Here is a 16,135-nt window from a genome sequence, read left to right as displayed (position 1 = left end):
AATCAGTGCTTATACTCAATACAAAATTTAAAATGAAGAATAAATACATTACACTATATCAGATGCATGTATTACCAAAAACAGAACCAGCATCTCTGCCACAGCAATAAAAAGAGAAAAGAAAAAGGATGAAAAAGGAAACCAATCAGATTATATAATAATGTGAAAGCGGGCATACAACTATATAAATTAAAAATGCATGTTTTCATCACCGACATCCATTAACAACGTCAACCATCTGTCTCATCCCCTAATGCTATGCACTTAAAATGCAAAGTGAACAAATGTTTACTGTCAAACACAGTAGCAAAATTGATGCTACAGGCTACACTATTTATGTTGTAAACCTGCAAGACTCTGCAAAGTACCCTAAAGGTGTTCCCCTATTTTCATAAGCATAAATGAGCCTTCTTTTTTATTTTGGGTTGTTTTGGGTGGGTGTGTGAGTGTGTTTGGGGTGGAGTGTAGTGGACGGGATTTTCAATCTATTATACGTAAGCCGAGCTACCCTATAGGATTTGAAGTAGCCATAAAGCTTGCTCAATAAAGGGATTGCAGAGCAGCAGTTGGAAACATATGCACATTACGCCAATGAGGAGAAAGGGCAAATTTTGTCATAACAGCAATAAGGAATTCCCACTCTGTCCTATCATAGGCCTTAGGCCTAACCAAACTCATGACCTGGAGCTATGTTCTCATGGATGAGCCTTCACTTAACACAGCTACTCTTTTCACGGGAGACAAGCATAGGCAAATAATGCAAGCCTGCCAGTGAGAATTTTGGAAATAATTTCCTATGTAAAGTCACAAAAGCTGATAGGTATGATATCACCAAATGAAGAGGGTATAGAAATCCCTCAAATAAGCACATGACTGATAGAAGTATAGAATTGAGGAGGATTTGCTCCCTGGAGAAAATCTTAGACAGCCTCTTATCACATCAAATTTGAGAAAAGACCAGCGACAGACAAAGAAATGGCCATTGAAACTATCAACTCCACGGGCACTGTCAGGGTCAAGCTTCGACACATCTTCCAAATCTTATTCAGTAGGAATTCCACAGAGAATCTCATTCATACAGGGAGACACTCAGAAGGAAATGTAACTAGATACAGTACTTGAAGGATTAGCATGACCAGCCTTAAACATTGAAGGGAATGTCTCACAAGCCTTAGTACCATTAAGAGAAGGATCAGAGGTGGAAGACTGATCATCAAGATTCAATATGAAAGAAGTCTGTTTAGCCTGTCTCACAAAAGCATGAAAAACAGTCTTCCCCTCCGCTTCTTTCAAACATTTCATTCTAGATTTCTCTCTCATAAGAGCTTCTTTTCTAGGAAGAGTGGTAACATTCTGATTGAGAATCCTGAGATAAAAAAGAGTAGAATCAAACCAGTTCTATAAGGGAGGTTAAAGTATCACAAAATTGATCTCTCAATCCTCATTTGAGAATGAATATTGCCAAAAAACAATCTAGTTCCCATTTCTGGGGCTTGCACTGAGCACCTATCACTTGAGTTGGAGCCAAGGTTCTACATTTAGTGAAATTTTGGTGTCTTGGTACTGGGCGAAACGAAATTCCCACAGAAACCAAAAAGGTTCAGATTTCAGTGAATTTTGAAAATTCCAAGGGGTTGTACCATACATGGCTTTGGTTCATTTGCTGATTTTACAGTAGCATGTCTGCATATGGGTATGGAGATGGATCAGGTGCATCATTTGTGGACCCAATCTTTGGATATCGATTAGGACCAGCACAACCAGTTTGCCAATGATAACTTTATCCATACCATACCATGTCATGGCATGTTCACGTACACATTCAGAGTACACCTCCATCACCCAGGAGATGAATCCAACCCATCACATATTTGTACATTGAACTCTACTTCTTGTATTTTTTTTATTGCATTTTAATGAAAATCTTAGTTTTGTCTTGCATAATATCCATATTTATATTAGTTAAAATTCATGTTCTAGGCTTCCAATTTTTCCCACATATGGTCGGGCATGTGCCGATCAAGAATATCACTTTGGACTGGGTTTTAGGCAAAATTAACACTCCTAGTGAGTTTATCGGCCTCAAATTAAGCTAGGCACCGAAAACCAAGCCAAAATAACCTAAAAACCACCCAAATTAAGGGTCGAAATTTCACAATTTCAGTCATCTCAAAACAGGCTCCGAGATGGCCGGTATGGACAAAATTTCAAACCTTGGTTGGTGCATGACATAGGTTGTTAGGAAATGATTGCAGAAGCACTTGCTTTCTTCGCTCCCTAGTTTGTTGCTTTCGAACTGAGACCTTGCCCATATAAAGTGGGATAAACCACCTGGGATGAGTTCAATTTGATTGTGGGTAGCCCCCTAGAGCTTCCGTTTTGTCTTTTTTGCATCAACAGCCGGCATTTGCACCTCTATACATTTTGATGATCATAAACACCATATAATACACTGACAGTCGATGAGATAGCTAAACAAGGAAGAATTGATATATGCTCGAACGTACGAGGAAGCAAGGTGCGAAATTTCGGTCATCTCTGTACTTGCCGAGACAACCGAAATTCCAAAATTTCACCTCTTTTTTTTTCAGATTTCGACCTTGAGTTTCAGTGGGTTTTTGGGTCATCCTGGCCTAATTTTCAATGTCCAGTCTAATTTGAGGCCAATAAACACACTAAGCATATTATTTTTTTCCCCTAGAACCTAATCCAAGTAGTGTACCTGATAGGCACATGTCCAGCTGTATGCGGGTGAAACTATAGGTCTCGAACATAAATTTTAACCAATGAAAAGATGGATATGATGCAAGAGAACAATAAAATCTTTATCAAAATACAACAAAAAAGAAACCATCTAAAATTCAATATACAAGTTCAAGTACAAGTGTAGAAGTTAGTAGTCAGTACTACATGGTTAAAACTAACGTAACAGTATATGAATGAAGTAAAAATTACAAGTTTACAATACACATCACCACCTATGAATAACCTAATAATAGTTGTTGTGCCGTGGTGGCTCCATCGTCTAAACCTCATAGGCCTGCCTCTATGAACAGTGGACATATTCAGCCCATCTCAATGAACCCATATAGTGCTTCGTATAGTCAGACATTGCCCTTTGTAGGTAGCAATGTAGCATCATCCTCATAAAACAACCAACTCATCTTAAAGAAAGTGCCATAGAGGTAAGGACTGCCCCGATGAAAATTTCGCCAAAATTTCAAACGTCTTCATTCTGGCCCCAATTCTGTTTTAGTGGGAACCTGAACACCGAAATTTTGCAAAATTTAAAACATCATGAGGAAGAAAACTCAAAGACCCTTTGTCATTTATGGAATTCAATCCATAGGCCAACTCAAGAAGCTTGCAACAAATGGAAAGGCCTATCAAAGATCTCCTTATTCATGGATACCTATCTTGAAGATGGCGTACGTCGAGAAATAGTAAGATTGAAGTCAAGACGTTGCACCTAGTCTAGAACACTTACATGATGTATTTGGATAGTTTTCTTTTTCATGCTTTTGAGAAATGAGCATTAATGCATAAGTTTCTAATGCCTCAGACCTTAAAATAGCCCATTAGTCAAATTGATCAGTGACCTTAAATGGCACATATTAAAGTACCAGTCGTCAAATCAAGAGGCTTCAATCAACAAAATCAAAACCTACAGTCTACTAGTTGACGTACCGATTGAGTGGTATGTGACCAGCCGGCCAAGTAAGCCTCCAACAGATATAATTCTGTGACAACTAGCTGCACCAGTTGGCCAACACGTGTTAAGTCTGCCAATAGACCAACAATATGATTGTTTTCTATTCATTGGTATTCAGATCAACCCCACATTTTAGCTATCAATAGAGGTCACAATGACCCCTTAATCACAATTAACACTACCAGTGATTTGCCTAATTCTCAAGCTTGCCTCTCCCAAGCTTTATATCCCTAAAAGTCTAAATAATTCACTCTTGTGTTTTAATATTCAAGGACTGGCTGAAATAAATGGTATTAGTCCCCCCAGCGAACTCAAATACCTCTATGCCTATCTCGATGAATCTAAGTTCATAGATGTAGATCATATTTACTCTTCGCTCATGCTAAACGAGATCAATCTGACACATTTAGAACAGGCTATCATGATGCAACCCCTTCCCTGCATCTTTCACTTTATTCTTTCTTATAAATTCTCCCCTTGCAATGATTGCTATCCGTTCCAAGCTTATGAGAACTGGTGCTTATGCACAGCCAATAAAACTGCTTCCCATATATTATGATGAAGCACATGCAAACATGTGCTAATAATGTGATGTAAACCCCAAATCTAAGGTTTATCTTCAGGATATTATTCGAGTGAACCAGCAGAATTTCTAGGGTTTTAATACTGCAGTTATAGGGTTAAGGCTGAATAGGGTGGTTCTACAGTACAGGGAATTGAGTAGGACTATGTTCAGTTATGGCTTGGAACTAGGGTTGATTGAATTTCAATCCTGAACCTTGCTGTAATTTATAAATTCAGAACTGGATCTTCAAGATTCGGGTTTAATAGGGTTGCTAGGGCTAGGGTTAAGGTCGAGGGTAAAGGAGGGCTAAGGAAAGATGTTTCTAAAAGAAAATAGGGTTTGAGTGGGGTTTTGAAATATATGAGAGAAAGAGGGTTAGCGTCTCAAGGGTTTTTGAGAATTTAGGACAGGATAGGAATTAAGATTTAGAGTCTTTTGACTAAGCTTTGGTTGGTTCGCTTTGGCTGAAATTGAGAGGGAAGGTCACTAGAGTTAGGGGGATGATGTCCCTAAAGTTTGGGACAGATCTAATAATTAGATTGCTGTAGATCTGACCTTGAATTTTAGGTCTTAGAAAAAGTCCAAAAAATAGAAAAAAAAGGATATGGGATTAGGATGTAGGGGAAGAAGGGATTCAAACTTTCTACGGTTTTACTTATTCTTTTATTCTCTTCTCTTCTCTTCTCTTCTTTTCTTTTCTTTTCTTTTCTTTTCTTTTTTTTTTTTTTTTTTTGGGGGGGGGGGGGGGGGGGGGGGGGGATGTTAGGCCTAAGGTTGAGATTGAAAACTAGGGGAGGGGAGTGGGAAGAGGTATACTAAAGGAGGGAGATCTATAGCTGCCAAAGGCTAGGGGAAATGAAGAATAACAAGGGTTGCAAAAGAGAAGAAGAATAGGGAAAAGCCCCGCCCGTTAGGCCTAAGGTTGGGATTGAAAACTAGGGGAGGGGAGTGGGAAGAGGTCTCCTAAAGGGGGGGAGATCTGAGGGGTGACCTAGGGAAGAACTATAGCTGCCGCAGGCTAGGAGAGGTGTTAGGCCCAAGGTTGGGATTGAAAACTAGGGGAGGGGAGTGGGAAGAGGTCTCCTAAAGGGGGGAGATCTGAGGGGTGACCTAGGGAAGAACTATAGCTGTCGCAGGCTAGGGGAAATGAAGAATAAAAAGAGTTGCTAAAGAGAAGAAGAATAGAGAAAAGCCAGGGGCTGGAGGTGGGGAATCAAAAGGAGTTCGAAGAACTTGCAAACTTGCAACAAATAGAACACCAACAGCAGCTGCAGGCCTTCCTCAGGAAACCCAGAACTCCAATATTTCACCATCAAATATTTGTCCTCTTTACAAGCTAGAGGACTATATTTATAGCCTTACATAAAGGATTCATATTAGGACTCAACATTAGAAAACAAATCAAACTACGACTTCTACTTGGACTCAAATTGGAAAGAAAACAAACTACACCTCTTTTAAGATAGGACTCCAACTTGGAAAACTCAAACAAAGAGGGACTTCTACTTTACTTGGGACCCCAATCTACTAAGGACTCTCACATATCTCATCCTAGGATGATTCAAGTTACAAAACAAGGGTAGGACTAGACTCCTTGTAGAAATTGGACTACAACTAAAGGAATTCCTCTCTAATTGGGACTCCTAAGTTGACTCAGGACACTTAAGTAACTGAACCAACAAACCCAAACTTCAAAACACAATAGAACTAGCTTCCCACTAGAACCCGGGCTACTACTAGATGAATCCCTCTCTAATTAGGACTCCTAGCTAGACTAGGACTCTTTCATAACTTAACAAAAACTAACTCAAATATTAAAATAAGCATCGGACTAGAATCCTAACAAACTTCTGATTCTACTTAAGTCAAGTTGGACTGGACCAAGGGCACCCAGAATGACCAAAATGTCACTATGGTGGCCAAATTTCCCTAGGTTGCTAGAAGGGCCACAAGATACTGGCAACCACCCTGGGCTTTCTTTAGGTGGTCCTGGATCCAGTTCACATCATGATGGGTACTGCCATGCCTCCCATACAAACATATGCTTTACACAAATCTTCATTCACTTTGAAGTTAACATCACTAATGAGGCACCTAAGATCGTACTACCATCAAGCTCATGAGACACCATCTCCTCTAGATTAACCCCAAGAATTACGGGGTGTGTAAGGAGAGGCAACACAAGGGCTGTTTTCAACTTTGAACAAACTGGATTTTTTTTGGGGTTTTGGGGTTTTAGGGAGATGGCAAGGCAATCAAGAAACCAGTATGATGCCAACAAAATTTGGGATTGATGTATAGGGATGATGCTCGAGCTACGGAGAGATCTGATGGTTAGATAGATGTAGGTCTAACTTTGAAATCAGGAACCCGGCAATTAAAATTTCAAAAAAAGGAGCTGGATCCAGGGTTTGAGAGACCCAGCGTGGGTGAATTTTAGATAGAGTACTAGGTTAATGGCAATGATGATGTAATCCAAAGACTGAGGTGATCCGATGGTCAAGTTGGATTGGACAGAAACTTCACCAAAAACACCTTATTGTTTCTTTCTAGAAGGTTCCACTGCAGAATGCAGGTTTTGCTCTAATGGCACCTTGATAGGATGTTCTAGTTGCTTCAAGAATCAGACATTGAAAGGGGAAGAGGATTAGGATGGATCTCCTTAGCAGGTTCCAGTCTTTCAAAGGCAGCACCTTGTAGGCCAGATCCCGAGTCAAAGCTGACAACAGCCAATTCCAGGGTTTAAACATTACCCATCAAACAACAACCAACAACTCAGGATTCATCCTTCTAGGAATTCCATCTGTAACCAAATTGGTAAGCTTGTTTTTTGAGCTACTGTCCACCACCTTTGGTGCGAACATGGTGGGAGATCTCACGAGATATCTCGCTATCTGATGATAGCGAGACAAGATGAGAGTCGAGAGGGGAGAGATAATGGGGAGATCTCGTGTCGAGATCTCCCCATCTCGCGAGATCTTGCCAATATCTCGACGAGATCTCACCAGAGGTGGTCCAACCACCTGTTTAGGGGGTTTTAAAACTCTTTGTCTCGCTCGAGAGAGGCATATCTCGCCTCTCTCGAGCCTCTCTCTCTCGCTACAAGTTGGATTTTCGTCGGAAAAGTTGATTTTTTGCCGGAATTTGTTGGGGATTCAACTTCTAAACATCCACAACACATCTACAACAGTAGATTATCATCATTCAAGCCTATTTCAACTAGATCCTCAACAAAGGTAAGATTTTTCCCCAAATTTGAATTTTTTTCAAATAGAATGTTCTACAATGGGTGTGTGAGTGTAGTATAAATATATGTTGATCCACTAACTTTGATCTACATTATCATGGAAACCAATTTAATTTTCTGTTATTATTATTATTATTATTATTTTTTTTTTTTTTTGAATTTTATTATTTAAAAATATATTATCTAAAAAAATAAAATTATAAATTATAAAAAAATACTTATGATATGAATGTGATTATCACTTATGTTAAACTACATTGAGAGGGCTACAATCCCATGTATTCATATTTTGATTATGATGCTTGCTGTATTTATTTTTATTTTTTATTAAATAATTAAATAAAATAATTATGAAAAGTAATATTTTATTAAAAAATTCTTTTTCTTTTTTTTTAAATGATGCTTATATAATGTAGTTTATTTTAAAAATACAAACATGTCTGTTTGAGCATTGTATATATGTTATCTTAGAACAAGTGTGTGTCGTGTTGTTTTATAAATTGTTTTTACATAAAATAATTATAAAAAATAATATTTTACTAAAAAATTAGCTTCTTTTTTCAAATGATGCTCATATTATGTAGTTTATTTTAAAAATACAAACATGTTTGTTTGAGCATTGTATATATGTTATCAAAGAACAAAGTGTGCTTTTTGTTGTTTTATAAATTGTTTTTACATTTTTTTTTTATCTAAAAATTATTCTAATGATTATTTGGGAACATTCATGTATGTAGTTCAATGTTGTACACTAGAATCTTAAATGGCAACTAGTGGGAGTGGTAGCACTGGTAGTAGGACTCAAGACATTGCTTGGCAACATGTGAATCCACTGACTGCCAACAAGAAAAAATCCCGATGCAAATATTGCCTCAAGACCTTGAATTCTAGTGGTTCAATCAGATTAAAACAACATTTGGCTGGTGGCTACAAAGATGTCTCCAAGTGTCCCAAGGTTCCTAATGAAGTGCAAAAAACAATTGCAGCAACTTTAAAGGGAGGGAGACAAAAAAAGGAAGAGATGGCACAAAAGCAAAGGGAATTTGAGGATACAGTGCTGGCTAGACCTTTTGTTGATGTTGATGAGGAGTCAGACGAGGATGAGGAGAGGAGGATTATGGGTATTAAGTCACAGGCCGAGTGGAGACAGATGAAGGCTGCAATGGAAGCTAGTAGACAGTCCTTACATTTTGAGAATATGAGGCAATATGAACAGATAAGAGGAGCAGGTGGTTCGGGGTCAAGGGCATCCATGCCACCTAGACATAGTTTTCATGGAAGTGAGAAGACCGAAAGGAGAAGGAAGACTAGACATTATGATGCCACATTTGACCAAGACCCCTCCCACTTCAAGCATCAAGACACCTGTCAAAGAGGCATTCCATATATGTTTGTTGGAGGTAAAGAAAGCAGTAGGGAGGAGGAAGCTAGGTTGGCAATCAACAAATTTATGCTTTGCAACAACATTGCAGCCAATGTAGCCAAAACACCATATTATCAGGGGATGATCAATGCAGTTGCTAGGGCAGGTGTAGGGGTTAAAGGCCCAACAACTTGGGAAGTAATGAATAAATATTTACCAAAGGTAAAGCAGGAGGTGGAGGAATACATTGGTTCATTGAAGGAAAAATGGACTACGTTGATGGATGGACTAGTCCTACTAGATAGTCCATCATTAATTTCATGTGGAGCTGCAATGGAAAGATATCCTTCCTTAAGTCAGTGGATGCCTCAGATAAAGTCAAAGATGTTGATTACCTTTACAAGCTTCTTAGGTAGGTCGTCCTCGAGGTAGGGCCAAAGAATGTTGTCCAAATTGTCACAGATAACGAATCTAACTTCAAAAAAGCTGGTGAAATGTTAATGAAGAAGAAGAGCAACAGGATATACCTCTTTTGGACACCATGCGCAAAACATTTGATTGACCTTATGTTGAAGGACTTAAGGAAAAGAAAGTCAATCAATGTAGTGGTTGACAGGGCTAGAAGGGTAAGTAATTTTATTTATAACCATGGTTATATACTGAAGATGATGAGGAACCACTGTAAGGGTGATCTAGTCAAACCTGGATTGACTAGATTTGCCACCAACTATGTAGCTTTGAAAAGCTTTCAGAAGAAAGTGGTGAGTCTACGGCACATGTTTGCAAGTGAGGAGTGGTTTAATTGGCGTGGATCTAGCCATCCTGATGCAGTACTAGTCCAACAAACCATTGCTGATGATTCCTTTTGGAAGCAGCTGAATAGAACAATGGGCATTTTATAGCCTATTGTGTTTGTTTTAAGGATGATGAATTCAAAGAAAAAGCGCACAAACCCAAATATATGCTGCCCTCCAGCAAATGAAAGAGTTGGTTAGAACTATTGCCCCTAGCTCCTTCAAATCCTACGAGAGGATCATCGATGATAGATGGAAGATGCACTTGACGCATCCTTTGCACTTGGTTGGTGAATCACTTTTAAGTCTTTAAGTTTTTATTGTATATTTTAATTTAAATTGTTAATTTGTTATAAGTTATAACTTATAATCTATAAACAAGTAAACAGCCAAATCTTTTATTTCCACAATACAAGCTTACTACCTCAACCCAAAGTACCATTACAATAATGATCTGGGGCTTAATGTAAAGTTGATGAATGCGGTGCAAGACGTGGTGGAGAAGTTTGTGTCAAATCCTGTCATGCAGGGGACAATTAATGGAGAGGTGAGAAGAGAACTTATTCAATTGTTTCATCAACTTCTTGCATTAGTGCATATACATAACACAATCGTAAAAGTACAATAATTAAGAAATTGGTGTACATATTAGGGAGTTCAGGGATGCCTCTAGATGTTTTGGAAAGCCTTCTGCGATTGCAACTAGCCAAAAAAATGATCCTGGAAAATAGTCCATTATTATAAGTCTATAACTCTGTAAGTGATAACTGATAAGTTATATAAATATTAAGATTTACTTGCCTAACGCATTCTTATATATGGTTATGCAGCTGACTGGTGGGTGCTATATGGAACTAGTGCACCAAATCTCAGCAATTAAAGTACTCTCACAGACTTGCTCATCCTCTAGTTGCGAGAGGAACTGAAGGGAGATCTCGCAAGATGTCTCGTTTTTTCACCTTGTCGAGACAAGATGGAGGGCGAGAGCAAAGAGTTGAGATATCTCGCTAGAGATCTCGCCATATCTTGCTATATTTCGCTATATCTCACTATATCTCGCCATATCTCACCCTGGATTTCGCTGGAACTCGATTTTTACCTTGTTTTGTTGATTTTGGCTGAATTTTCACTTGCAACTACTTTTAGCACATCTACGACAAGGAAGATTAATCATTCTCTACTTGTCTTATGAATTTATGATTTAATGACTTACATAGAACTTCTAATGGTTGTATAATTATTTTATTCTTGAAAATTGAGATTGTGAAACTCATATGGATGGAATTTTGAGAACATTAAGTTAGTTGATGCATTTGATATACTTGCTTTTCATTTATATGCCTTAAAGGTTCTATATTACATGTTGTATAACATTGCATTCCCTAATCCTACTACATTTCGGTTTCACACTATGGGTAGACTTAGAAATCATATATAGGGTTGTTTCTAACAAATCCAAGGCTACCAACGTGTTCAAAAGGCCTTAAATAAGCTAAATACCAAGTTTCAACCCAATTGGGACCCTAAAACCTACCGAGATGGGCCACCGAGTTGACGCCAAAAAATTGTATATCTCGACCGAGATCTCACCGAGATGGTCGAGATCTCTCTTTTTCAAGGTAGTGAGATCTTCTACTATGGAAGCACCTTCTCGCTCATCCATAGTAAGGTATGGAACAAATTGGGGAGTAAGAGGCTCGAAGACTTAGTGTATGTGCATTACAACATGAGATTGAGAGTAGGGCACATACAAGATGATATAGATGACGAAAATTGGGAACCGATTAAGTTCACTAATATATTCCACGAGCCCCCCGTAGAAGATGAGAAAGATGATGTCATATATAAGTGGGTTAAGGATCGAGGTGGCCCAATGCTGGATGGAACAAGAGGGCAGCCGGATCCTACCATTGCTGCTGCTATGGACCCAGATATTGTGGCTGACCATGTGTCTTCTAATGAGGGTCAGGCTGCTGTAGCAGCATCAGTAGGACCAACTGTACCATTTGTGGAGCCACCTGGTCGACTTGAAACAACTACAGTGACGTCTAGTAGTGGGAGTTCAAATGATGCCGACGATACCAGAGGGCCAAGTGGCCCAAGTCAGCCATTGAGTCATGAAGGCAGTCAAGCTGGTGGTGTTGCTAGTGGAAGTCAAGGTCAACAAAGGGAGTCACCTCCACCAAGTCCGAGTCATCCGACACATGCGAGCCACAGTTCCCCTATCTCTCGAACTTATACTACGAGTATGAAGAGCAAATCAAACCAGGGGCAAACGAACGATGATGCGAGCATGCAGGATCTTGAATTGGACATGGGAAGCATGAGCCTAGATCATGGTCATAGTGATTCACAACAAAGTTTGCCCAGTTGGCAGTCGGGGTACCTATACGGGGATCAAAGCACCGGGTCAATTACATTGGGAATTCTTCTTATGGAGAACATGCTATTCCTCAAAACCCTGCACCTGGAGAGTACACATATATAAGTGAAGGTGGGTTGTTAACTGAGTGGTTTAGAAACCCCTACCCATATATTCAACCGCAACATGAACAACAACAACATCAATGGCTCTTTCACCCACCCACGATTGACGGTTATCCCAGAGTGCAATTCCTCAGTATTCTGATATGGAGACATATCGGTTCCATATAAACCGATATATGACATACTACAGTGATGGGTTGACTTGGGAGTCATATGTGGCCACCATTCAGAATCAGTTGATGCAGAATGCTAATTGATACTCTTATTGTCTTGTAAGTTGTAAGTTGTAACTTTGTAAGTTGCAAATTGTAATCTTGTTACTCTTATGAGTTGTGAACTTGTGATTGTGAACTTATAGATTATGATTTATGACTTACTAAAAGTCTAAAACTTCTCGTGGATATAAAATTTTAAAGATTATTTAAGCTCTTTGACAGTTTGATCACTTCATGTGTAATGTTAATGTATTTGATACTTGATAGCTGATAACTTGAATCATTTGATATCTCTACATTACATGTTGTCTAACCTTGCATTTCACGGAATTTCAGTTTTACACATAGGGTCGACTTAGAAGACATACTTAGGGTTATTTTCTCACAAATCTAAGGCCACCAATGTGTTTGAAATGCCTTAAAGAGGCTAAATACCAAGTTTCAACCCAACCAGGGCCTTAAAACCCACCAAGATGGGCCACTGAGATTACGCCAAAATTTTGGTAGATCTCGACCGAGATCTCGGGCCTTTTTTTGAGTGGCGAGATCTCGCTCGACCATGGGTGCGAATGGGACCTTAGGAGTTGGATCTCCAACTCTAGGTCTCTAGACTCAATTTGGAAAGCCATCTAATTTGATGTCTCCTGAGTTGCATATGCTTCCCCAACCCCCTGTTAGCGATACCCCAAGGAACAGACATATTGTTGTTAATTGGGGCTTAGATTCCAATTTTCGGTATAGAAGCTAAAGACCAGTGTTCCTTTTTCCTTCCCCAACTCTTGTACATTTATTATTTCCCCTCCTTGGGGTTTTGGAAATGAAATTTATTCATCCAGAGAAGAAGAAGAGGGAGGGGGGAGGAAAAAAACTTGGGATTCAAGCACCAAGCATGCAAACTGGGTATGACTTACCAAGCTTCAGCCAAGATGTAGTATGTCAATCACTAGACAAATACTCTCATGCAGGAGAAGAAGATAGCAGCAGCTTTGCTAAGTAATTCAATTTAATCTGGCCTGCTTTCTATTTCTCCACAATGAGGCATATAAAATGGGCATAACACTAACTCTTTGCTGTAAGCAAATGACATTCTACTAAACTCCTGTGACATTTAATCGTTACATGGCCACTAAGACAAATTAAACTAATTAAATAGCCTATTTTCATACTCAGGTTTAGTATTCATGTTTCAGGCCAATGGAGTAGCCCCATTAGAATATAACCCCTATGAAACAAGGGCTCAACACCTATACCTATCAAACCCAGGTTGATTCCAAGGAAAAATAGCCCAATTTGGTGCTGGACCTGCTTTGCTAATAACTTCGATTGCTTTATAAGAGATCGTTTGATAATACTGAAGAGAGGTGGACTCCAAAATTGACCAAAGAGTTTGTGCCATTCAAGGTTTGATTATTCAATAAGAAGCTTACAGAACATTATTTTTTCTTAATCAAATTTGCATTTCCAAAATCGTGATTTCTTATTCCAAGTCTGAAAACCTTTTGAACAGACCAACCTTTTTTCTCTAAACCCTGGTTTTATAATACTTTCAATTCATAAATAATTTTAATTTTCTCATTTAGTGTTCTAACCTTTAAAAAACATGACTGAGCAACAAAACAAGTAAAAAATGGGGAACAGACAAGAAAAATTAGTGGGAAATGATTTCATTGAGAATGACAAAGAAAAAGAGAAAGAAACATTCTCACCAGCCAAGTTTTGAAGAGCAACTTCAGAAGCCTGTTGTTGAGCTTCTTTCTTTGTTCTTCCAATCCCAATACCTATTTTCTCCCCAGCGAACAAAACCTAAAGCAAAATGTCAACCAAATGAGCTTTCTTGAATGCATTCACAAAGAACAAGCTGACAACTTTAAACAGTTAAGATCACTTAAATAAGCCAGGTGATGAGTTAATGTCATCACCAAAAGGAGAGAAAAAGAATGGGGATGGGGAACGACTACAAGCACATGCCAATACAAGATCCAAAACAAGGATTAACAAACAAGGCCAACAACTAAAAGCACAAAAAGGTGGAGATCACCCACAACAAGAAAAGCCCCTTAACCCAGTCAACCAAGTTGAACCAGGTCCAAGACCTCCCAACTGAGGACAAAAATCCTTAACATAGGAAGAAGAACCAACTCCGCGTAGGGCAGGAAGAATCTTAGGGTCGGGGAAAGCTGGGATACGGCAGTAAAAAAGAAATTTAAGATATAGGGGAATAGAGGGCGTCGCCAGAGATATGGGATAGCCTAACAAAAGGGAAATGAGGCCCAAATGGTTTCAAGCAGGAAGGCAAAAGGCTGCAAGTAACAGGCCCATTAGAGATATCGAAAATGAGAAAATTGATAGATTGGTAATGGGAAAGAATGTGCAAAGGAGGAAAAGGGCCAACTAACATGATCCACCGAGTGGATTGAAGCAGTGAAAGCAGTGTCATACGGAATTGATGGTCAAGACGGGGTTGCCAGACACTTGAGAAAGCTGGTAATCCTTAGATTCAGCGAACAAGGGGCAGACTTGAGAGACAGTACCAGGGAAGGATGAATAGGTAGCACGCTATGCTACGGCGCATGCGCAGAAAGCAAGGGCATGCGACTAGGTGACTAACTATCAGAAGCATGAACATTGGGAGAGGGAGCATCAATTGTCAACCGAGGGCCATCAAAGGAGATTAGCTTGGCTACAGACATCAGAAGCCATGAAAAGTGCCTGCTTTCCGTCAGGCCTTAAAGTGACCACAAGGAGAGCTAGCACTATAAAGTGCCAGCTTCTTCTCTGGCCATGATGAGGGTAAGAGGCAGGAAATATAGAGGTAGTATGAATCGCCACAAACAACAAACTTCTTCTCCAGCCACAGCAAGGGCCATTTGCCTCAGGAAAATTGCTAAGGGTTCATAATCACACTCAATAGGAACCAGGGAATCAGAAGGGCTCCATCAATCTCTTGAGGAAGCATGCTCTAGCATGATGACCAAAGGTCTCGCAAACAAAGCAGTGAGGCAGAAGTGAAGCTAGTCAAAGACGATTTATCGGTGAAACAAGAAACCACTATCATCAATAATAGTTACTAAGCTTGGAGGAGAAACATCAACAGGGGCTTGTAATGAGATCCTAGCAAACCACAGTCAAATCTATAAATTTTTTTCTCTTCGCAGAGTAAAGGGGCTAGCCAACTGCCAAACAAATGATGCTTGCTCCCTACAATGCCAGAAGTAGAGAGGGAGATCCTCTAGCAAGATCCACAATGGAAATGAGTGGAAGTTAAACTTGCTTAGCTGCAGGTGTTAATCCTGTTGGAGAAGGAAGATGGGGCTTTGTGCAGCATGCCAAGGACCATCCTCAAATAGCATTCAGTTTATCCTCTTCAATCAAGATCTGGAAGAGGACAACGTCATTATCAAGGAGATGGGTAACCATGGTGATGCAGCCTTACTTGAATAGGGCTGCTGCTTCCAAGATCTCCAGGGCTGCTGCTTCCAAGATCTCCAGGGCTAGGCTTGTATTCCAGGCCCAAACCTAGATTTTGGTTAGAGTTTATTGGTTGCTTCGAGAAGTGATTCCCCAATTCAGTTTGAATAATTGATCTCTAATTCCCTGGGTTGGATTTGGTTTAGTTAATGGGAGTAGTGGTGGTTAGATTCTGTGTGTTGGATACAAAAACATGGTAGAAGATCTCGCTCTCGAGAGAGATCTCGCCACCTTGAAAAAGAGAGATCTCGACCATCTCGGCGAGATCTTGGTCGAGATATACA

The 16,135-nt window shown here is 39.5% G+C and overlaps 1 protein-coding gene across 4 annotated transcripts in view; it reads right to left on the bottom strand.

Moving 5' to 3' along the window:
• LOC149024125 (RNA polymerase II C-terminal domain phosphatase-like 2) overlaps window positions 1–16,135 on the bottom strand; it is a 55,223-nt gene that overhangs the window by 24,098 nt on the left and 14,990 nt on the right. For all 4 annotated transcript variants that reach the window (XR_016171602.1, XR_016171604.1, XR_016171603.1 and 1 more), the window contains exon 13: window positions 14,090–14,186. Coding sequence is in view for 1 of the 4 variants with exons in the window: in XM_089144455.1 (XP_089000581.1) it covers window positions 14,090–14,186 (97 nt within the window). In the remaining 3 variants the exon portion in view is untranslated. The remainder of the gene's footprint in view (window positions 1–14,089; window positions 14,187–16,135) is intronic.

Source organism: Hakea prostrata, chromosome 2 (assembly GCF_041222555.1).
Source record: "Hakea prostrata isolate BN-2017 chromosome 2, UWA_Hpros_2, whole genome shotgun sequence".
Lineage (NCBI taxonomy): Eukaryota > Viridiplantae > Streptophyta > Magnoliopsida > Proteales > Proteaceae > Hakea > Hakea prostrata.
This window is presented reverse-complemented; position numbering and strand designations above follow the sequence as displayed.